Here is a 23,447-nt window from a genome sequence, read left to right on the forward strand (position 1 = left end):
CCTTAATGGTGCACTCACCAATATATTAAAGTGAAAGGAAGTGCACCGAACACAGAAATTGAGTCGTTTATAGTCAGATACTCGAGACTTTATCTAAAACATATGTATGAATATGCAGTTGATCATATATCAACAACCGAAACAGTTGTGGATCATTCCATAAATAAATATCACAGAAAACATATCCAAACACAATCAAGCACCAAGATTTCCTACGACGCAACCTAGTGGAATGAAAACGAAGTCGGATAACCCTCTTACTTAACCTAGCATGCAGCTTCTTTTTCATTTTTGAATGAGTGGGTGTTCTATTAAATAAGTGTGGAAAAGTGAATGGTTGTGGAGAATATGGTGGATATGGATAAGTTGTAGAAAGACAGCCTGTACACAATGAGGATGTGGTTTTAGAACCGAACTCATTCATTGTGTGTGTAGGGACTGTCTCAATTCTGAAAATGAAGGTGTCAAATAGTTTGTCCTTCTGAAGTATCTGTTTGCTAGGAGGATTTAAAAAATTATGAAGCATAGGAGAAACAAAAGGATCGAGTGCAAACTCGAGATTCCTTTGAAAGGGTGGAAGGAGGGAGTCGAGGTGGATGTTGTGCAAGTTAGTTCTTGATAGGGTGAATTGTCACCTACTCAAAGAAACTCATCAATTCCTCATCTAGATTGGTCATATCCACATTACTATGGTAGTCCTCTACATCTTTGAGAAAGTCATCTATCCCGGCCCTCATCAATAATATGTGTATCGACTAGTGTAGGAATGAAGATGTTGGAGTCCGACTTTCCAAAGGAAAGAATTTTTGGCATATGATTATCAAGGAACGCGTGTTGTTGAAATAATCTCGAAAGCAACTTTTCGATCATGCTAACCTCTCCATCCATAGATCTAATCGGGTAGCGTGTCCTTGTTTTAAAAACATTGACTTCAACAGACAAGATGGCAAAAGACATGGACATTGAACCATCACGGCAATTAATGAGCGCATTGGCGGTTTGAGGAAAGGGCGCCCTAAAATGATGGGACAGAGTCGTTAGCGACTTACGTATCGAGGACTACAAAATCAGCCGGATAGTAGAAATCACGAACTTTTACCGGCACATTTTCGACTACACCCTTAGGATACTTAATAGACCGATCAGCTAATTGCAACGTCATTTTAGTGGGTTGCATCTTGTCTAGACCTATTTGTCTATACAAATAAAATGGGAGTAAGTTAACACTAGCCCCCAGGTCTAATAACGCGGTCGTCGTATAGGAATCTCCTAAGGTGCATTATACAGTAGGACGACCAGGGTCCTTGTACTTAACAATTCCATTATGTTCAGATAAGGTTGGGAATTGTTCTGTTAAAAAGGCGTCTTTTGGTATATTTGTCTTACGCCTAGTAGTACACAATTCCTTAAGAAACTTAGCATGATGTGGTAGCTTTTAATAGCTTCGAGGAATGGAAGGTTTATAGTTAGATTCTTGAAAACGCGTCCCTAATCTCCTCGTAATTTGTATCCCTAGTTAACATGGCTAATTTTTGTGGAAACGGTGGTTTCGTCTATATTTAGCAATGGTATCACCTGGATGTTTAACCGTGGCTTTTGTTTCTTAGGTTGTGTTGTAAGCGGTACCTCTACGGTGGTAGGCTCTTCAGTTTCTATTTAGGTATCTAGTAAAATAGTAGGTGTAGGGGACTCTTGGTGGGGTAACTATAGGCATAGTTACCTTGTTATCAACCACTCTGCCGAAGCGGAGAGTGGTGATGGCATTTATCTCACCTACATTTTCATATTCATTACTAGTATTATCGGTTACCTCAAAAGTCGTGTTTGTTGTTTTAGGATTAGGTATTGCGTGACACGGCAACACACCTTTGGTTTGGGCTTTATCTTGAGCCAACCGTTGGGTTAAATTATTAACGGATTGTAGAAGCCGTTGGTTAGATTGAGCCATGGTTTGGAAAAGTTTTGGCTCACTTGTATGAAGGTATCAAAGGCGATCCGGTTGTGTGGGTGTAGTAGTCACGGGTGGTGTGACTGGAACTATTTCACGTGAATTATTTATGGGTGGATTTTGATAATTATTATTGACCGGAACGATACCTCTATTAGCATTATAATTATTATAATTACCTTGACCTTGTGCTTGACCTTGTCGAGGTTGCGGTTGGTTGTTATAATTATTAAAATTACCGACGACTCGCCCTTGTCGTGGTGGAGCTTGGTTAAAGCCGTGCATTGGCCTAACATATTGATTATTGTACCTTGAGGTGTGACTTGTTGGTTATTTCTCCAACCGAGTTGGGATTTTGTCTCCAAGGGGCTTTAGGTTCACTATTAATGGAACAAGCCTGTTCATAGGCTATAGGACAGTGGGAGTCGGGATGCTCAGGACTCCAACAGAAACTACATGTATTTGAATTTATATTCATGACGGGGATTGGCTTTTGTTGTACAGAAATGGCCTCTACCTTTTTTGTGAGGGATTTAATTAGAGTTTTAAGCTCAGGATCTGATTTAACCTCAAACATACTGGTAGCCTTAACTGTTGAAGAAGAACTAGCGGAGCGGGAGTAATCGTCACTACCTCCCCAATTATTATTACGCTTAGTCTGGTCCTCTAAAAATTTATAAGCCTCCGAGGCTCCTTTGCTTAAGAAACTACCCCCATTCATTATGTCAAGGACTTCTTTATGGTGGTGTAGAAGTCCTTTGAAAAAGGCACGAACTAACGTGTCTTTCGCTAAGTTATGATGTTGACACTCTATAAGGAGATCGGTGAAACGATTCCAAGCCTCTCGAAAATGATTCATGAGGATTTTGTCGAAAAGAAATGAATCTTGGAAAGCATCTCATCCGTCTTTAGGGGTGGGTAAAAATGTTCCATAAACAATTTGAACAAATTTAGCCCATGAGTCCACGTAATTAGAAGCTTTGGGTTAGTTAACCAAGACGCCTTTATCGGCTAAGGTGAAAGGGAATACCCTTAATTTAATTTGTTCCGCACCAACCGTAGGATGGTGGAATGTTGTTAGGACTTGTTCAATCCTACGCATGTGCTGATAAGGTTTTTCATGGTCTAAACCATGAAAAACGGGTAACAAATTAAAAATATTTGGAGGGATTCGGAAATCCCCCACTGGGTCTGCTAGAACGATGCAAGATTTGGGGCTATCGCTCAAGGCTTTGTAGAAGTCCGAGAGAGGAGTCTCTTTCTTCCCCATTATATCGGGTAGTGTGTGTGTGAAATAGTAGCTAGAGGTGTAGTGTGTGGTATACTAGATAGACTTGTTTGTTCTTTGTTGTTGTGTATTTACGTTAGGTGTTTTGTTCGACCGGACCTTAATCTCATGCAAGACTAAGTCGAGCTTAACTAAACATGCAACACTCCAAACAATTCGATATACTAGTATAAACCTCTAACGAGGAGATCGCGAGGTGTGGAAGAAAGGAATACCCGACAAGGCCCTTGCTTCGCTTATGAATAGCGTCTTGTTTACGCTTTTGTTCGTGTATATAGAGCAGGTTAGAACACCTGAAAAATATGAAAAATCAAAGTTCGAATCAAACCGCCGAATTCGAAAAATCTGGCATGGTCGCTTCGCTGTAAATTCGAATTACGGTGTTTGGCGCTGGTCACTTTGGTATGGGCGCTGGCGCTGGCCGCTGGTAGATGAAATTCCAGAACTTAGCTGGTCGCTCTCCTTGGCTGGCTCCGCGGTATTTTCTCGCGGAATTTATCAAAGCTGAAATGGGCAACCACAAGATGAAACAACCAAGGGTGGGTGGGTTTAATGGGACTTAAAAATGACTACTTCTACAAAGAAAACAATGCTAAAGTGCAACTAAGATGGCAGCGGCGCCATTTGATGAATGTAAAATGAATAGTTTACCTACGAAATGAACGATGAATTCAATCCGTAAGTAAACTAAAACTAATCTTTTAATCTCAATTATCAAAGCTTCTACTCTCGATGCGAATTGCACTAAGTGGAGTAGGAAGTTCGTTCCACTCCTAGTTCCCTAGCATGGATTGTTTTCTAAGTCTAAGAAATCAGTCTTAAGTCTAATGAGAGCTTTACGAAATGTTATGCTAACAAGACGCGTTAATTTAAATAACAAGATATAATAATATAATAAATAACAAGAATAAATATAAACTAAAGTTAATCTACGAAAGCTACGGAAATACGATTGTTTGAATCTAGATAAAGAAATCAGAGGGGAATTGAATCCACCTCGAATCCAACTTAACAACCTAGCGTAGAATGTTGTATCTCAATTCTCACGTTCTTACGGCGAGAATTTCGAGTTCTAATCCCTAGTGTTCATGGCATTCCTACCGGATACTAACTAGCATGTGAGGTCGCCCACCCATTCTCATGGCGAAACACGACCTTCTAGAGTGGAATAGATTCTACAACCAATTCTATACTAACCACTGAGTTTTCATCAAGGCTTCATCAACCCCTCTAATGGAGGTTTTAGCCTTGAGTCATTATGCAATCATTTCCATTTAGATTAAAACTAAACATAATATAAAGCATTGAAATTTACTTAATTAAACAATAATGAAATCTAATTTAATGACTAAAATGAAATAAACACAAGAATTGAAATTAGATCTAGAAATGGAAATGACAAAAATCAAAATTAACTAATAGCTATTTATTTATTAATACTAATGAAGAACTATGATTCTAATAGTTTAATCTAAGACAAGAATTTGATTTAAAACTACACTTAATCAAAAACAATTAAATAAAACTAGATCTAGAAGCTATTTTAATGGCTACTTTTTACTCTAACCTATCTACCCTAATTCTCTACCAAAAAATCTACCATTAACAATGAGCTAAGCTTTTGTTTTTATACATCCAGATCCAAAAATCGTGCATGGGCTTGGAGCCATGTTTTGGGCCAGAGAATCAGGCCCAAAACCCAATTCTTTCAGTCCAAAAAGGCCTCTTCAGCTATATTCGGCTTCAATAGACTTTTCGTCCACTTCTGCTCCTCTGATTGGGTCAAGGCTTGGACCATTGCAAAGCTCTTTTCGAGCCGGTCGTTTTGACATAAGGTAGGCCCAATTCCGAGGTGCGAGTCCAAAGATATGGCATTCGAAGTTCTCACGACTTTTGCTCCTTTATCTCGCTAAAGTGGCACATTTCTGCACATAATGGACTTTGAAGCCTGAAATGCATAAAAACACGTAATCAGTATTAACTCTTACTTATTATTCACATAATTGGTCTAACAGTATGATTATTAAGGGGTTAAAACTACAGTTTTGGGCTCTTATCAGGTTCTGTAAGCCCAGAGAACATGATTTAATTCATCGGCCCACACCCTTTTCTTATCCTCCAGCTTTCTCTTGAGATTGTTCATTATGGTTTTATTAGAGGACTCCGCCTGCCCATTGCCTTCGGGATTGTATGGAGCTGAGAACCCTTGTTTCACCTTATATGCTTGTAAGAACGCCTGCACCTTTGCTCCTTGATAAATGTAAAAACGATAGTTTTTCTTACTCTTAACTAATTAAACTCAAGAATAAGTAAAACTAAATGTTTTCTTATTGCTAATTTATCAAAGATTCTACTCTCGTTATCAATGCGATATAATTGGAGTAGAGAATTCGTTCCACTCCTAGCTTGTTTAGAATGTAACATTTCCTAGTTTATGTATTCTAACAAAATCGTGAGAGTAATGGAGGAATTAAATTTTGATAGGGTTATATACTAAAAGCATTACTTTTGTATTAACTCTAATTCTTTATATTTTGAATGAGAATCATATAGGCAAATGCTATACATATTATATATGTTATTAGTTATATGCATGCGTCTAATACTTTATGTTGTAGATAATATGGTGTGTGGTGACACACAGAAGATCATATCATTAGTACCTTATAAAGTATAAGTAAACATTCATAACCTAGATGGATTTGGACAAACTATTGGTACGGTTGTAGTATAATTTTGTATGAGTCAATCTTGACTACAGATTACACTAGTACACTTTGTGTGTACTGAACAGGACCAAGTGAGGTTGTTTATCTTTATACTGACTATATAAGAGAATAAACACCTATGTTATTATGGATGCTTGTCCTCTTAATCCGGATATAATAACAGGCACTTACGTGCATTGTACATTCCTTAAAATCATCAATGAGTGAGATTCATTTGTGAATCAACAAACTCGATGGATTGGGTAATGACATTGTATGTAAGGTGTGCTGTTGATTATAGAAGGAATATGTGACCCGCAGGAAGTCGGGTTGATGATGTCCCCTTAAGGAGCTCATAAGGATTGTCATGTAAACCCTGCAGGTGGATTTAATCCGACATGACAATGAGGTTGAGTGGTACTACTCAAAGACATAATAAGTTGATTAATGTGGTTGTCAGTAACTTGACTTAATCAACGGGCATTCGATATCTTAAACACGGGGATATCAACAAGCATATAATATCGAGCCCATAAATGTAACACGTAATTTGGGATTAGGGCGGTAATGCAACAATGGCCTTTAGTGGAATAAACCATTTGTTGACGGACTTGGGCCGTGTATTCTGGGCAAACATGGGAAGCCCAAGTCCGTCAGGAGGCCTAACCCTAATTTCTCCTCATGGTCCCTGTTGTAGCCTATAAATAGAAACCCTTCTCTCCTAGCCGAATTCACTATTCACTTGATTGGAAAAAGAGAGGCAAAGAGATAGAGAAAGGGTTGGTAGATCGTTACCCACACAATGTCCATTCTAAGGATATGAATACAACAAAAGATCAGGAGGTTGCTGATTCATAGATCTTGGATTCTCAGAGTTATCTTAGCCGATCTAAAGGTATGAATTCCTAAACCAAACCGTGAACACCTTTATTACGCTGCGCATAGTGTTTCGTGGTTCATAGTCATTCGATGCAACCATAACGGTTCCTACAAATTTAACTATGATGGTGAATTAACTAATCAAGATGTGATAAATGAAATGACGACAATTTAATACTAAGATGACAATATGAGAAGGAATTAGGGGAATTTGATTCTATCTTGATTCGACTTTATAAATTAGCATAGAATTCGTTGTAATCCTAATATTTACGTTTTCACGTAAATGTTGGGTATTTTTAATCCCTAATTATTTATGGTAATCTCTACCAACTAATAACTAACCTGTGAAGCAATCAAACCCATTCTCATTGTGAACTAATTACTTTCTAGAGTAGAATAGAACATTACAACTGTATCTATGCTAACAAAAATCAAGTCATCATCAAGGCTTCCTTAAACCCCTCTAATGGAGGTTTAGCCTTGAGTCATTAAACTATCATTTCTGGAATAAGAACAACAAGAACAAGACATTTTTGAATGAATAAAAATTACTTTATTAATCTAATGAACAATAGTCTAATGATTCAAAATGAATTAAAACTAAATTAAAACTAATTTAGAACTTGAGTTTATGACTAACTAATTATGAAATTAAGACAAACTAAAGCTAACCAAGTATTGAATTCCCAAAAAAAAAACTAAGTTTATCAATTATCTAACTAAGTAACTAAGTAACTTAAGAGCTAAATCTTAGTCCTATTTATATAGAAGAGGCTAGATCCACAATTTCGTGCATGGGCTTAGGAGCTATGTTTTGGGTCAGAAAATTAAGCCTAAAACCTCATTACTTCAGTCCACAAAGGGGTTTTCAGCTGAATATGACTTCAACAGCCTTTTCGTCCACTTTTGCTCCTTTGATTGGGTCAAAGCTTAGACTATTAGAAAGCTCGTTCCGTGCTGGTCGTTTTGAAGTATGGTAGGTCCAATTCCAAGGTCTGAGTCCAAAGATATGGCCTTCAGAAGTTCTGCTGACTTTTATTCGCTATTTCTGCCTGCATTGACTTTGACTTTTCAGCTTTAACCGGGCTTTAAAAAAGCTTTTTCTCCTTGATTCTTGGCCTTCAATCATAGAACTTCTTAGCAACCAACCTGTGCTCCTTTATCTCGTAAAATGGACATTTTCTTCACATATTCGACTCTAATGCCTGAAATACAGAAAAATACGATAACAGTACTAACTCTTACTTATGAATCACATAATTGGTCTAAAAGCAATATTGTTAAAGGGTTAAAACTACAGTTTTTGGCTCTTATCACTCCTGTGAATTGAGTTCCATTGTCCGCGATGATGGTATACGACAATTCGAATCTACATATGATGTTTCCCACAAGAATTTAATCACCTACGGCTCCTTCACCTGTTGCAAGGGTACCACCTCTATCCACTTGGTGAAATAATCGGTGGCTGTGAGCATGAACCTCCTCTTGCTGCTAGCCATGGGAAGCAGGCCCACTATGTCCATCGCCCACATCGCGAACGGCCACGGACTAGACACGCTATGCATTGGTTCAGCTGGTGCAAAAATCAACTGAGCGAATCTCTAATACTTATCACATCTCTTAGCGAATTCCAATGCGTCTCTCTTCATATGGGGGAAAAAGTAGCCCTGTGTTAGCAGTCGGTGTGCCGTAGTTCTTCCTGTTGAATGGCTTCTACAATCTCCCCCATGTAACTCTGCTAACACTTCTAGGGCCAACCTCGGCTTGAGACACTTCAGCAGGAGTCCACTGAAATTCTTTCGATAGAACTATCCCTCTAACAGAATGTACCTCTGAGAAGTCTGTTCCAATCTTCTTCTGTCCTTTCTATCTGTCACCACTCTCCCAGATAAAAAGCTCTTGATGGGATCCATCTAACCCTCCTCTTCTTCCGCAGTTTGACATACCTCCGTTGCCTCCTCTGTGCTGGGTTTCTCCAACCTCCTTACTTTTATCATCCTTTCCTCAGATCCCGATATTGCCGCGACCACATAGGCCAGGGCGTCAGCATGTCTATTCTCACCGCGACCTAAATGCACGAACTTGATCTTCGCGAACCTGGTAGATCTTTCATGTAACACCTTCAAATACCTCACCATTCGCGGATAGTGAGCGGCAAACCCCCCATTCTCCTGACACACCACTAGATTCGAGTCCGAGTACACCGTCAGCTCTCTTACCCCCACATCCTTGGCTATTCTCAAACCCGCTATCACCGCCTCATACTCTGATTCATTGTTAGATGTCGCGAATCCCAGCTTCACGGTTAGTTCTATTATGTTGTTATCTGGCGTAACCAATACAACCCCTATTCCACTGCATGCATCCATGGCAGACCCATCTGCGAACACTCTCCACCCATTTCTCTTGTCCCAAGGGTCTGAGACATCCTGCTCAATGTTTCTTTCAGGCTCCATGACCATCTCTTCCCCCCAGGTGGGATCCTCTGCTGGGAACTCCGCTAGAAATTCTGCCACCGCTTGTGCCTTCTTCGCAGTCCTGATCTGGTATTGTATCTCATAAGAACTCAGCATGTAAGACCCCTAATTATTTTTCCATTATTTTGTAACAATATTTAACATTTTGGAATTTAATATTTATTCTGGGTCAACGGGCTAGTAGATGTGGGCTTGACTTTTTGATAGAAATAGAAAAGAGGGAAAACAAGTATTTTGAATTTTGAATTTTGTGTAGAGATTTTTAATAGTTGGAAAGTTTTCAAAAGAGATGTTAATATAAGGTATGTAATAAATATAATATTTTTAATAGAAAATAATATTCTATATTAAGAATAGAGATAGTTGGTAAAATAGGACGTTTCTAAAAAAAGTTAAGCATAATATATGGTAGATAATTCTTGGAATGGAATCATTTATCATAAGTTCAGGGTTTTCAGAAAAAACAAGGTTTTCTTAAGAATAAAACAATTTTAACTAAAAGAAAGAAGAACGTAGACAGAGCGGATTGTGCAAGCTAGTTTGGAATTGGTTTTCTGCGTAATTCTTCTATATTATTTTTCGCGATACGAGCGAGGTGAGTAATTACATTTTTCTATTTCACGTGTACGTATAAAGAAAAAGCTTTATTGTCCAAGTTTTTCGTTCAGTATTTTTATGCTTAGTTCTTCTGTACTTATTCTATAGCCTGGTCGAATAGTTAAAATTGGTTCACTGTTGCTATATTGATTATGAACTATTGAAACTCTGCTATTAAACTGTTGAAACTCAGGCATAACTGTTATGACGGTGTCAGCCCAAGAAAAATCGTTAGGTCTATTGTTTTAACTTTGCAGGTGATTATTTGTTTTGGTTGTTTTGGGTTGAATCGGTTTTGGACGACTGAGGGTTAGTTGTAGTGGGTGTGTTGGAGTACCAGAAAGGGCTATCGAAGCTTTGAAAAAGGCTGTTAATGGCGTCGAGATTTAATTGGTGAGGAGTGAGGATGTTCGGGATTGATTAGAATTAGGTGTTTGGGTGGAGATCAAAACTCTAACCGATTGGTGGTGGTTGGAGGTTGGCAGTGGTGCGAATGAAGCTTCAACAGGCGTTAATAGCGGACGAGATCTAGTTTGGAGGAAGGGGATCGTGGTAAGGAATGGGATTTTTTGTTTGATAAAGTTGTAGGGGTTTTCGCAAGGAGTGAAAGAGCTGGGATGATGGTGGCGGACGAGTGTTGGCTGGTGGTGGAGGAGAGCTGCTCACCGGTGAGGAAGATGACCTGTTGGGCCTTAGTTAGGCTTGGGCCCGAACAACTCATTTTGTTTGGTTGGGTCAGTTTCATTTTAGTAGTTTGTGGGCCGGAACAAAGTTGGTTTGTTTTCTTTGGGCCGGTTTTCTAATTTTATGTGGGCTGGTCCTTATGTCCCCACTTGGGTCAGGTTGAATAAATGGGTTGGTTTTAGACTTTTGGGCTTAGGCTTTTCCCTTTGTTTTGTTTTGGTTAATTAGGTTAGGACTATTGGTGGAAGTGTTTAAACAAGGATTTGGGTTAGGACCTGTTTGGATGACCACCGATTTAGGACGGTTGACTGTTGGGCTTGACCTGTTGACCAGTCAACCTTGTGATTGTTGACTGTTGACTTTGTTTATTTTATATATATTAAATTGTATGGACAAGTCCAATGGTAGAATGTTATGGAAGCCGGTATAAACTTGTTTGTCATTATCTAAGAAAGATTTGACATTGATGTTGTGTATTTATTGACACGTGATGAGAGTGAAATTTTAAGAGACATGATATTCTTAAAATGCTATAAAAATGTTATGCGGTACGTTTGAGCAATTCTGACATTTTGTGGTATGCAGCAAATTTTGTTGTTCTGTTAAATAAGATGATATGATAGGATATCTATTAAATGCTATATCTTTGAGAAATAAATGTAAATGCTCCATCATTATAACTGTCAGATGCTATTTTGAGGTAGTATAATATTTGTGGATATTTCCCAAAGAATTGTGGCTTAATGCAATAATTTATTTGGCACATGAAGAATGAAAGCCGTTAAGAGATGTATTGAGATATTTCTAAATATTGTGGCTTAGTGCAATAATGTATTTGGCATGCACGTGATAAAGTGAAATGGTTATGAGATATAAATATATGATACCTGAATAAATTACGTAACGAAAATCCTGGAACCTAGCTACCACAACTCATGTGATTGGCCCATGTGAAGGGCGTATGTGATTGGATTGACCCTTTTGGCATTTCAGTGAATCTGAATGCCCCTTCTGGCGTAGCCGAATAGTGGCTTGATTATTCCATTCGCAAAATTAGAATGAGACGTGCGATATTTTATGCCGAATAGTGGCAGTACTCACATAATGGCTTTCGTGTGAGGGTTACCTGGTATGCGATATCATGCTTAGGGTAACTACGCACGAAGTGGTTCATTATGTGAGGGGAGGCATGTGGATGTATATGTTCGCCATTGGGAAGTGATTGTGGTAGCCATGGAAACTAGGTAAAACATAGAGACAACGTGATTCTAGTGACACTTGAAGAAACTCTAAACAATAATGGTGATGATATATCAAAGTGTACATTAAATCTATAATAACTGATTTATTGTGATTTAAGTTACATTCACAATGGTGATTTAGGTTGCATTCACAATTGTGATTTATTGTGATTTGGCTTACACCAGTGTAAGTATAAAGTAAGTTTTAGTTTGGTTATTCTATTATTAGATACAGTTGATTTAGTACGGTTTGAAGCTAAGGCGCCTCAGTGGAGGAACTAAATGCCTTATTATTATTGAAAGGAAAGCTAAGGCGCCTCAGTGGAGAAACTACCTACCTTAATTATTGTATTTAAGAATGTTGTATTATTCGTTAGAAGTTAAGGCGCCTTGGTGGAGGAACTAACTGCCTTATGGATTGTGTATATATATGTATAAGTATATTTTGTACTTTAGGGCTACTCATACCAGCATTGTTTATAATGCTGATCCGATTTGCATGTTTGCTTATCGGGTGTGTTCATCAAATGAACCCAGTTGATAAGTCTTGACATGATTAGTGTTGAAGAAGGTTGGTTGCTACTTGTGGTTTGTGTTAGCGTCTCATTATAGGATATACTTTGTTTTCCCTTAAGGTGCAATAGATTTTAGTTGAGACTATGTTTTTGTATTTTCAGTTGTAATTATAAGTAAAGAGTTGTTGGAAGGAAATTTGTAACTTAATCCTATCTGTGAATTTTTGTAATGAAGAGGACTTTTGTTTATTTAAAATTTGTATGGGTTTCACATTATTGGAATAGTTAAACGGATAATGGGTTTTTGGAAGTTGAGAGTGCATCACATCTCGAAAATCGAATAGTCGGGAACAAATATTGTTTTTTCTGATTTTATCAAAATTTCGGGCGTGACACAATATCATTGCCCATTTTAGCATTCTCCAAGACTTTTCCTCTTTTAACGCTTGTTTTAGGGGCAAATTTGTTATGACCACTACCGAGTGTGCTTCGAAATAAGGTTTCAACTTCAAGGTCGAGAAAACCAACGCCAAAGCATACTTCTCAACTCTACTATACCGGGTCTCGGCATCCAATAAGGTTTTACTTTGGAAGTAAACTGGCTTCTCTATCTTATTGACGATCCAGACATGCACTGAGCTAACTGCATATTCCGTGACCCCCAGATACAAGTATAATTTCTCTCCCTATTGAGGCCGCGACAACAAAAGGGCCTTGCCCAAATATCAATTCCTGGAATGCCTTCTCGCATTCTGTGGTTCATAAGAAATCTGGTGAATTCCTTAGAAATAGATACAGTGGCCTACATTTGTCTGACGACTTTGAAATGAATCTGTTTAATACTGCCACTAGTAGAAAAAAGGCTTTTTGTGACTGTTTTAAAATGGTATTTGTGACTGTTCTGTTCGAAACGGTCACAAATGGCATAAAAGGGTTTTTGTGACTGTTTTAAAAAGTTTTTAGTGACGTGCGTTTTCGAAACGGTCACAAATGGTTTTTTTCTAAAGAAGGTGTATATGTGTGGAGAACTATTTGTGACTATTTCACTAAAATAGTTACGTATTATCAGACTCTTAAGTGACCGTTTGACCCATTATATGACCTAGGTAGTTTTTGGTCTACGCCCACAGCTCCACTAAAAACAAAAAAACACGACACACCCACGTAACCACGTTTGCTCAACTCCCGCTTTACTTGAAACTCTTCAAATTCTGTAATCATACAAACACGAAAAACAGAAACACTTTCGCGAGCTTCGTTCCTTCAAACACTTTCGCGAGCTTTGTTCCTTCAAACTCAAAGTTTAAACACACTTCGCGACTCTATCTTCACTCTCTCAACCTAAATCAATTCCTCACGACTCTCTCTTCACTCATTCTCCATCTAAAATTTATTACCTCTCCAAAATTCAGTTCGGTAATTGAAGACAGACAAGGTTAGTTCTTTATCTCTATTCGATTTTGAATTTGTTGCGTAAAAGTTTTGGTTTTGAGTTCCTATACCAATATTTTTTTGGAACAGGGAATTTCAATTGATTGTGATTAGGATTTCTACGTGTTCACAGCTCTCTCGAACAACAATATCCAGTTAAATCAAGTAAGGTATGGGTTTTCATTTGATTTGGATTTTTTTTTACAATTTGTGCTTTATTCCTGATTTGAGGTGGTCGTTAGTGTTTTTTTTTTTTTGTTTATGAAACGAAGGTTTACTTTAGGGGCTATAAACGAAGGTTTCACAAATGGTTATCTAACATGATTTTTTGTTTTTTAATTTTAAACTAGACTATATTTTTCAGTTAACTCTATTTTCGTATTTGCTTGTTTGTCGACGATAAGGACTTATCGTATTTTGTTTTGGTAGCTTTGAGATGGACAAGTCATGGATGTCGAGAGATATATTTTCTACTGAATATGTAGAAGGCGTTAATCAGTTTCTTACATTTGCTTTTGATAATGCAAAACGTAAGAATTGTATACCCTGTCCATGCATTGAATGTGGGAATATGTACGAATTTGATATAGTGGAGGTGGGACGTCATCTGAGAACGAAAAGGATTGAACAAACGTATTGCACATGGGTATGGCATGGGGAAGATGCTCAAAAAGTAGTCAAGATCGAAAGTAGGGAGTCAGAGGAAGGTTTTGATGAGGGTGGACTAGATGAGGCCGCAAACATCGCAAAAATGTTTGAGGCCACTCAGGAGACTTTCATGGGGAACCCTGAAAAACTTTGTGAACTGATTGAAGAAGCTGATTTACCTTTGTACGACGGGTGTAAAAAATACACCAAGTTATCATCTCTGGTTAAGCTTTTCAATGTGAAGGCAATGAGTGGGTGGTCTGATAAAAGCTTCTCTATGGTGTTGGCTCTGTTTAAGGATATGCTCCCAGATTGCAATGAGCTGCCTTTGACCATGAGAGAGGCGAAGGAAACTTTGTCTGTTTTTGGAATAAAGCATGAGAAGATTCACGCATGTCCCAATGATTGTATTCTCTATAGAGGTTTAATAAACAAGGATAGAACTACTTGTCCTACATGTGGAGCATCAAGGTATAAGGTGAAAAAGAATAATCCTGACCAAAATTATAGTGTTCCAGCAAAAGTACTATGGTAATTCCCAATAATCCCTAGACTTAAAAAAATGTTTCAATATGTTGAAACGGCGAAGAATTTGGTATGGCATGCGAATGAAAGAGAGGTAGTTGATGGTCAAATGAGTCACCCAGCTGATTCCCAAGCATGGAGACACGTCGATCAATCTTGGCCAGAGTTTGCAGCTGATTCGAGAAGTCTTCGGTTTGCACTTTCAACCGATGGCTTTAATCCACATAGTTCTCTTAGCAGGAGACATAGTTGTTGGCCTGTTATATTGGCGACTTACAACCTGCCACCATGGCTGTGCATGAAGAGAAAGTTCTTAATGTTAACATTGTTGATATCAGGTCCGCACCAACCTGGTAACAACATTGATGTTTATCTTGCACCTTTGATTGAAGATCTTCAGTTGTTATGGCAGCCCGGTGTTGAGGTATATGATGCCTATAAGCAAGAATCCTTTATACTTAGGGCTGTGCTATTGTGGACAATATGTGATTTTCCCGCCTTTGGAAACTTATTTGGGTTTATCTTGTCAAGGGGTATCTTGCTTTTGTCCATTATCGCGGGAAAATACAGATTCTATTAGATTGAAACACGGCAAGAAGAATGTATACCAGGGCACAGGAGATGGCTTCAGAAAACCATCCGCATGCGAAAGGAGAAAAGACCATTTAATGGTAAGCAAGAGCTGCGATCAAGTCCAGAGTCATTGAATGGGGTGCAAATCTTCACAAAAGTTGAGCATTTCAAAAACTCATGGGGAAAGCCACCAGAAAGTGCTAGAAAGTCAACAAAATCAAAGAAGGAGAAGGCGCGAATTAGGTCCAAAGGTTCAAAGAAAAGAAAAAGGGGAAAGGAGCAAATAAGTTCTAAGGATACAGAAACACCAAAGTGGAGGAAAACTGATGGTGTACACAAAAATCATGAGGAAGGTCGCTGGAAAAAGAGATCTATATTTTTTGAGTTGCCTTACTAGAGACATTTGCTTTTGAGACATAACTTGGATGTCATGCATATTGAGAAAAATGTGTGTGATAGCATCATTGGGACTTTGCTTAATATTCCATTGAAAACAAAGGATTCACTTCAAAGCCGACTTGACCTTGTAGAGATGCACTTAAGGGAAGAACTAGCACCAGAGAAGAGAGGGACAAGATTCTACCTACCGCCAGCATGTTATACATTATCTAGAGAAGAGAAAGAGGAAGTTTGCAAACACAATCGCTTGGTGAAGGTCCCGGATGGATATTGTTCTAATTTCAAATCTTGTGTTTCAATGAAAGATTTGAAATTATATGGTCTTAAATCTCATGATTGCCACCGACTAATGCAACAACTTCTTCCCCGTGGGCGATCACGATCGGTGTTGCCAAAGCATGTGAGGTATACCATTATTCGGTTATGCTTCTTCTTTAATGCTCTTTGCACAAAAATAGTGGATGTGTCGAAATTGGATAATATTCAGAAAGATTTGGTGGTAACTTTATGTTTGTTAGAAAAGTTTTTCCCACCATCATTCTTCGACATCATGGTGCATTTGACAGTTCATCTTGTAAGGGAGGTCGAGCTATGTGGTCCAGTTTTTTTCCGATGGATGTATCCCTTTGAGAGGTAAGTGAATGATTTTTTTAATTTATTTATTAAATGTCTCACAATGCACGTATCAAAGGTTTAAAGCTTTAAAAAACTTTCTAGGTACATGATGGTGTTAAAGGGATATGTTAGGAATCGAAACCGTCCAGAAGGATGTATGGCGGAGAATTATATTGCAGAAGAAGCTGTTGAGTTTTGTGCTGAATTCTTGAGTGAAGTAGATGCAATTGGAGTTCCTTCCACAAGAAACATGACAGACAATGATTTGGAAGATGGAGATACAATTTGCAGTGGAAGACCGATTGGGGGTTCGCATGTTGTTGAAGTTGATGAGAAGTCCTGGCAACAAGCACATCTTTATGTGTTGGAAAACATGAAAGAAGTTCAACCTTATATCAAGTAAGTAGATAAATGCACAATAGTTCAATTTAACTAGATGTTTATCTCCAACGTTTCCATAAGGGAGCTGGTAGTTAATACTTGTATTCTTTTAATTATTAACATAAAAGGGAGCATATGGACTACCTAAGGCTTCAAAATCATCGCAAGGGTGTAAAATGGATAAAAGCTAAGCATAATCGCACCTTTATTAATTGGCTTCGCCAAAAGGTATGTTTTGTTAACACTCTATTGTTACTTAAAAAATTAAAACACTGTTCTTAATATTGTTTGAGAACCAGGTTGAGGAAGAGCAAGACATACCAAATAACAAAGTCTCCGAAACGTTGCAGTTTTTGGCCATGGGACCTAGTCTAGATGCTAAAAATATTCGGATATGAAGTTAAGGGTTTTCGCTATCACACAAAGGACCGAGAAGCTAAACTAGTCAACCAAAACAGTGGAGTCGCCAGAAGTGGCCTCAAAGAATGCAGATTTCTAGTGCCAAGGACAAGAATCCTGTAATTTCGGATATGTGCTTTTATGGTGTGCTTACTGAAGTATGGGTGTTGGATTACTTGAGCTTCGAGATTCCTATTTTCAAGTGTGATTGGGTTGACAGCAAGAGAGGCATTAAGGTTGATGAAGTGGGTTTCACATCTGTGCAACTTGGTAAAGTTGGCCACAAGTTCGACCCTTTTATTTTAGCGTCCCAAGCCAAGCAAGTTTTTTATGTGAGTGACCAACTAAATATGGGATGGTCAGTTGTCCTTGCAACTCCTGAAAGAGACTATCGCAATAAGAACGATGATGCTGGGTTCGATGATGATTCCATTACGACAAAGTGGCCGCCAACTATTGACTCCTTTGATTTATCTAATGAATTGCCATTGCCTTATGCTCGTGAAAAATTGTGAAGGGATTTGGGTCGAGCCGAATGAGTTTTTCTTTAAGTTAAATAAGACTTCTTACTAGTCATTATGGGACTTTTCTTTTCTTTTTCTTATTTTTTTTGTTGTTTTTTTTATTTGGTTTTAAGAATGTTTCAAGTTTTTGTGTTAAACTTACAGCTAAACTGAGATGACTAGTGCTGTTTACATTTACATGTTTACATTTCTAAACAATTAAAGACCTACTTGGTGGAAGCTTTATATATGGAAGCTTTATATATATATATATATATATATATATATATATATATATATATATATATATTGACAAACCTTGCAAAAACAAAAATGGTCTTTACAGGTACACTCATGGATCCAGAAGAGCATTCAGAATCACAAGAGTATTCAAATTCCGAAGAGAATTCAGACTCGGAAGATGGCTCAGAAGATCATTCGAACTCCAAAGATGGTTCACAAGGGCATTCAAACTCGGAAGATGGCTTTGAAGACCATTCAGACTCAGAGAAGCGGTTGGGCTCAAAAGATATGGAAGTTGACGAGGCAGTAGCAAAAGGTTCAAGCAAAAAAAGGAAAGTCAGAAGAGCGGCAAAGTGTGTAAAAATAAAAAAATTGAAAAAGGGTGAATATCAAGGAGTTATTTATAATGAATCTGGGCAACCAATTGGTCAAGGTGGAACTGACATCGGTAGTTATGGAGGCTACTTGGTGAGGGCAAGAGTAAGGATTACAATAACTAATTGGAAAGATGTATCACCAACATTGAAGAAAAATTTGTGGATCTCTTTGAAGGTACATTAATCTAATGCTTTATAAGGTAATTTCATTTTGTTTACATGATTAACTAATATGCTACCTACAAATAGGAAAAATTTAAGTTGGACACAAACGAAAGATCTATTCGTACAAGTGCGATGGGCAAGTTGTGGAAAGCATTCAAGTCTCGTCTTACTAGACGGTACATCTTACCTTTTAAGAATAAACCGAAGAGACTCAAGAAAATACCAAAGTTGTATAGAAAAGTAATCAGTCAAGAAGATTGGGATACTTTTGTAAAAAGTAGACTTACACCTGAATTTCTGGTACGTATTTCTCTTAATTTTATTTTGCTTTTGTTTGTACATGCATGCAAGCTATTGTTTTACCGTCTTAGTTTCTTGAAAGTCCTAAAGAGGCTAGTATCCATGTCTTGGTGGATTCAAGCAAAGAAAGTCAGGCACAGGGGAGGTTGGACTTGTGGCAGAAGGCCAAGTTTAGTTTGAGTGGATTTTGTTGATTTGTGGTTTCCTTTTTTTTTAGATTCCAGTAGGGTGGGATTATACAAGAGAGCTTGCAAGAATTTATCTTGTAAGATTCTAGGTGGATTCCCTTGCATCATCTGTTCTTGGTTGCATGTCATCCTTAGCTGTTGTAGTCTCCCTTCCGAAGTTATCGGTTGGCATGGCTAAGTGTTTAAACCTGTTATCTCCATATCGCAACAAAGAAAAGTCTCGCTTTATCTCTATGCTTCTACTTTAGATTTGTCATTTGGTTTCGGTTCGTCTTCATTCTTGCTTTGCTGCCCTTTGTATTCCTTGTCGAGTTTCTCTGCCGCCCCTTTGTATTCACGCTCAAGTCCGCCATTGTTTAATCATGCTTACCGAGTTCAAGGGTCGCTGACTGAAATTGTGTGCTTGAGAATGTGACAAAATGATATTCGATCTAAATTTATAATAACTAAATCTATGTCTAGATGATTAGAATTCTGTGGGAGTTTGTATTCACACTATACTAGGAAGTATACCCGTAAGGCGGAAGCATCATTAGATGTTTTGGTAGATTGAGATTGTCATCCCTTATGGTCATTTGTGTTTGATTTGTTTAGAACTTTCAAGTGTTTGTTCTAAAAGTCGTTGTTTCTTCCTCAGTGTTGCCACCATGACTCAACTCTTTTTTTACGCAGCTAGCTTCAACGGTCGACTGATTTTCAAAAAGTTAAAATAGGGAGTATTGAAACTTGTGTAAGTGGAGGATCAAAAGCAAATACCCAACGATATTTGCCACCTTTTTTTCTTGTTTTGCATGGATGGAGACCAATAACATCAGCAGTCTGATATTTTCTGTGTTTGTTTGCAGTTGGAATTTTTTTGGTTGAATACTTGAATAGGGGTTACTACTAGTGCATGAAAATATGAGGCCAAAATGAAATGGTCGACTAGCAGTGGGTTTCATAAGTGCTTGAAATTTGATATAGGTCAAGGTTAATTATGATCATCTCTAGAGATAGACTCTTAGACACTAGGGGGAGTTAACCCTTTTTTTTTTATGCTTTGTAAGTATAAATTCTGTTAAAAATGAAAGTGAAATGTACATTGAGTACAAGAGATTAACAGGGTCAATGCACCCTGCTAGGATTCAAGCTAAACTGCATCTACTACTATTTATATCTATAGGGTAGGATACAATTAATCAAATCTAAAAAGCCTATCAAAAGGTGCTTCCTACTTCTGCAGCCAACCATGTAGGTCTGCCATTTGTCCAGGTAGCTTCATTCGGTTGTAGAGATGCTCCAGAGGCTGACTGTGGCCCCCATTCGGCCTAAGCAGCAGCCGAGATGGATGGACCCCCTGAAGCAGTACCTTCTTGACGGTACTCTTTCCCTCTATCTTCATATTTGTCATTCTTTGGTCCTGCCCCGTTCGATCGGGAAAGAGTACCCGATCTGGGGGAATACTTGAGTATCACATCGTCCCACCCCACTCCAAACCAAAACAATCTAGCTACTAGAAGCAGCCTAGCTACTAGAGGAAGGGAACTCAAAACTAGCTACTAGGGGACGAGAGAGAACAAGAAAGCTATCGTCCGCATTCACGTTAGGCTGTTATGCTTGTTCTCTTTATTTGCTATATACCGCATTCACGTATCTCACTATGCTATTACCTTGAGGTTTTCTGGGATGTCTGCTAGATATTGAGGTTTTCTGAGTGTATAACCCACTGCCATTTTACAATCCCATATCAGTAATTGTTCCTATAGACGTACGAGTTATCTTCTTGAGTTAATCACTTTAAGGGCCTATAGGAATGTTTTTCTCATTCAAAACTACTTCCAGCTAAAGTATTATTTCAAGAAATGGTATAAACAGCTCTAGTACATAACACGTATTTATTTTTATTTTTTAATTTGTAAGAATCTTAGCGAAGTGCAATCTACGCGACGAAAGCAAAAGAAGTTTAACCACCGAACAGGCAGGATGAGTATTGCTAATCGCGTGGAGAAAAAGGTAAGTAAATGTATATAGCATTCCTCTAATTTGTTATTTGATATGTAATATAGCATTCCTTTAATTTGTTATTATTTATGTAATATTGCATTCCTCTAATTTGTTATTATTTGTTGTGCTATATACTTCAAAAGCGAGACAAGAGGAGGGCGATCATTTATTGGAAAGGACGGGGTCTTATGGGTGGCAACTTTCCCTCCAAGGCAAAGATGGTAACTATGCAAATGATGCTACCAAGGAAGTTCAGAGAGAATAGTGCGTTTTAGTCTAGTATACTTCCTAGTATAGTGTGAATGTTATATTAATAGTAATAATAAGGTTACAATATAGAGGCATGAGAAAGGTGCCACATTGACCAAGGTGATGATTTGCTTCTCTTGTTTTACTTTCTATATTTGATCATGTTGCTTAGCTTATCATACTAAGGGGCAGTTCTTGAATGGTACATGGAAAATTTTAAGAATATAAGTTACCCACTTGCACTCCTTTTCATGCTGCCCCCATGCACGTGCACAACTAGAATGGATATACAGGGGGTGGGGGGAGGGGTTCAAAATCACTTCAGTAGGGTGTCATAAAACTCCTTTTTATTTTGAGAAACATTTGTGTTATTATTAAGTCCACTGTATGAATCAAAGTTCAACTGAAAGGGTGACAACACTTTTGAGAAACTTTTGATGGGTTGCTCGAGATACTTGCTTAGAAACAATAAACAAGGTGTAGATTATGGTTTGACCAACCCTCTTATTAATTCAAATCTTACCTTTGTTTTCTGCTTACGTGGTTTTGGGTGGTGATAAGTCTACATCCACTCTCATTATCTTGTAGGATGATTATCAAACGCAGGTCAAGGAAGGAACTTTAGAGGTTGAGGGTACTAAAGACGTACTGACTCTGGCATTGGGTACTCCGGAACACGGTGGTCGTGTTAGAGGCGTAGGAGATGGAGTCACCCCACACAGTACTTTAAGCCTAATAAAGCGTGGATCTAAGAAGCATGTCGTGCATTGGAGTCGAAAAGCTCGCGAGGAAGAGGAAAAAAGAAAAAGGAAGAACAAAAAGAAAAAAAAAGGCGGGAAGAAAAGGGGAAAAGGAAGAACGGAAAAAAAGAAAAGAATTGAAGAATAAATACAAGGAGTTAGAAGCAAAATTTAATGATCGTCTCACTTCTCCTACGTCGGAAAAAATTGCTTCGAATAGCCACAAAAGTGACAATAGAGACCATATCCCCCCTTTAGGTGGTGCACATAGCAAGAGTAAAGTAAGCTTTTAAATATTGTTTACACTACTTTAGAATTGGGTGTTTTTTGTTTCCTATTTCGTTTTTATTTTGTAAATATTCTCTAACATATATAGCCGAAGAACAAGGAAGAGAAGAGTCGTCTGTCGGAAAAAAACTTTGAACCTGATTTTAGGAAGGTACATGCTAAGGGAACAAGTCATTCCCCACTTCCAAATCCTATGCTTCCTCTTGGAAAGGTATCGTCGTCACAATCCTTGCAGTATCACATTTTACTTAATATAATAGATAGGTTCTGAATCTGATTAGCACACAGTCTTCTAATCCACGCCGTTATTTTCATATTGTTAATTACTAAAAACTCAGTATACAATTAGGACTCGAGTTGCAGTTTGGCTGTGGGTTCCAAGTCCAATATTGTTGCTAAGGGTAAGGTTTACGTGGAGCTTGGACCAGAGACTAAGTTGCACAATGTTCCCTTTAGGGCCAAACAATGCACGCCAGATCGAGTTGATAAGATTTTGGAAGGTAAAGATCATGTTGCTCTTCCTATACCAGTTCGAGATGAGCTGGTAATTTTGAAAGATGCTCTTGGATCACAAGTTGCTTGGCCAAAGCACTTAGTATTGAAAGGCATTGAGGTAATTTCATTAAGTTTTAATTTATTTTGAAGTACTTTAAAATATTTTTTGTGTGTGTGTCTAGTTTTTTTTTTTTTTTTTTTTAAGTGGAAATTTTATTAATAAAGATAACGAGTTTTACAAATAGTTAGGACAAGCGTGCAACAAGCTGCGCCGCAAGTCCTTTCTGGATGGCAAATCCTATTCTCCTAAATACAAACTCGTTGGAACCAGCTGTCATTACATTGCAGTCCATAACTTTCTGCAATCTCTTAAGGAGCTCAACAGACTGTTGGGCCAAGAAACCAAAAGTGTCAAAACTGAAAGGAATGAAACAATCTTTGGTTAGCTCTACAAGCCTCCTCGTGTTTCTCAATTTTCCCTCGCCACGCTGCTCTATTAGCGGCTTCTCCCACCTCAAAGACTCCATTCCCAAGCCCTACAGCGGAGAGGCTCCAGTTACATCAACACACGATGCCTTCCCCGCACTATTTGTAGAGACCAATAC

At 38.1% G+C, this 23,447-nt stretch overlaps 2 protein-coding genes across 2 annotated transcripts; one reads left to right on the plus strand and one right to left on the minus strand.

Annotated features, from left to right (window-relative positions):
* Positions 1-8,739: 8,739 nt before the first annotated feature.
* On the minus strand, positions 8,740-9,399 carry LOC147515903 (uncharacterized). The gene has a single exon (XM_086593097.1). The coding sequence runs from the start codon at positions 9,397-9,399 to the stop codon at positions 8,740-8,742; it is 660 nt and encodes a 219-aa protein (XP_086449223.1).
* A 4,461-nt stretch (positions 9,400-13,860) lies between these two features.
* Positions 13,861-22,207, plus strand: LOC147515904 (uncharacterized). Its single transcript, XM_086593098.1, has 5 exons — positions 13,861-13,941; positions 18,161-18,609; positions 18,684-18,899; positions 20,987-21,079; positions 21,908-22,207. The coding sequence occupies exons 2-5, from the start codon at positions 18,169-18,171 to the stop codon at positions 22,205-22,207; spliced, it is 1,050 nt and encodes a 349-aa protein (XP_086449224.1). The 5' UTR covers positions 13,861-13,941; positions 18,161-18,168.
* The last annotated feature ends 1,240 nt before the right edge of the window (positions 22,208-23,447 follow it).

The sequence above is a fragment of the Coptis chinensis genome, chromosome 2, assembly GCF_015680905.1.
Source record: "Coptis chinensis isolate HL-2020 chromosome 2, ASM1568090v1, whole genome shotgun sequence".
Classification (NCBI taxonomy): Eukaryota; Viridiplantae; Streptophyta; class Magnoliopsida; order Ranunculales; family Ranunculaceae; genus Coptis; species Coptis chinensis.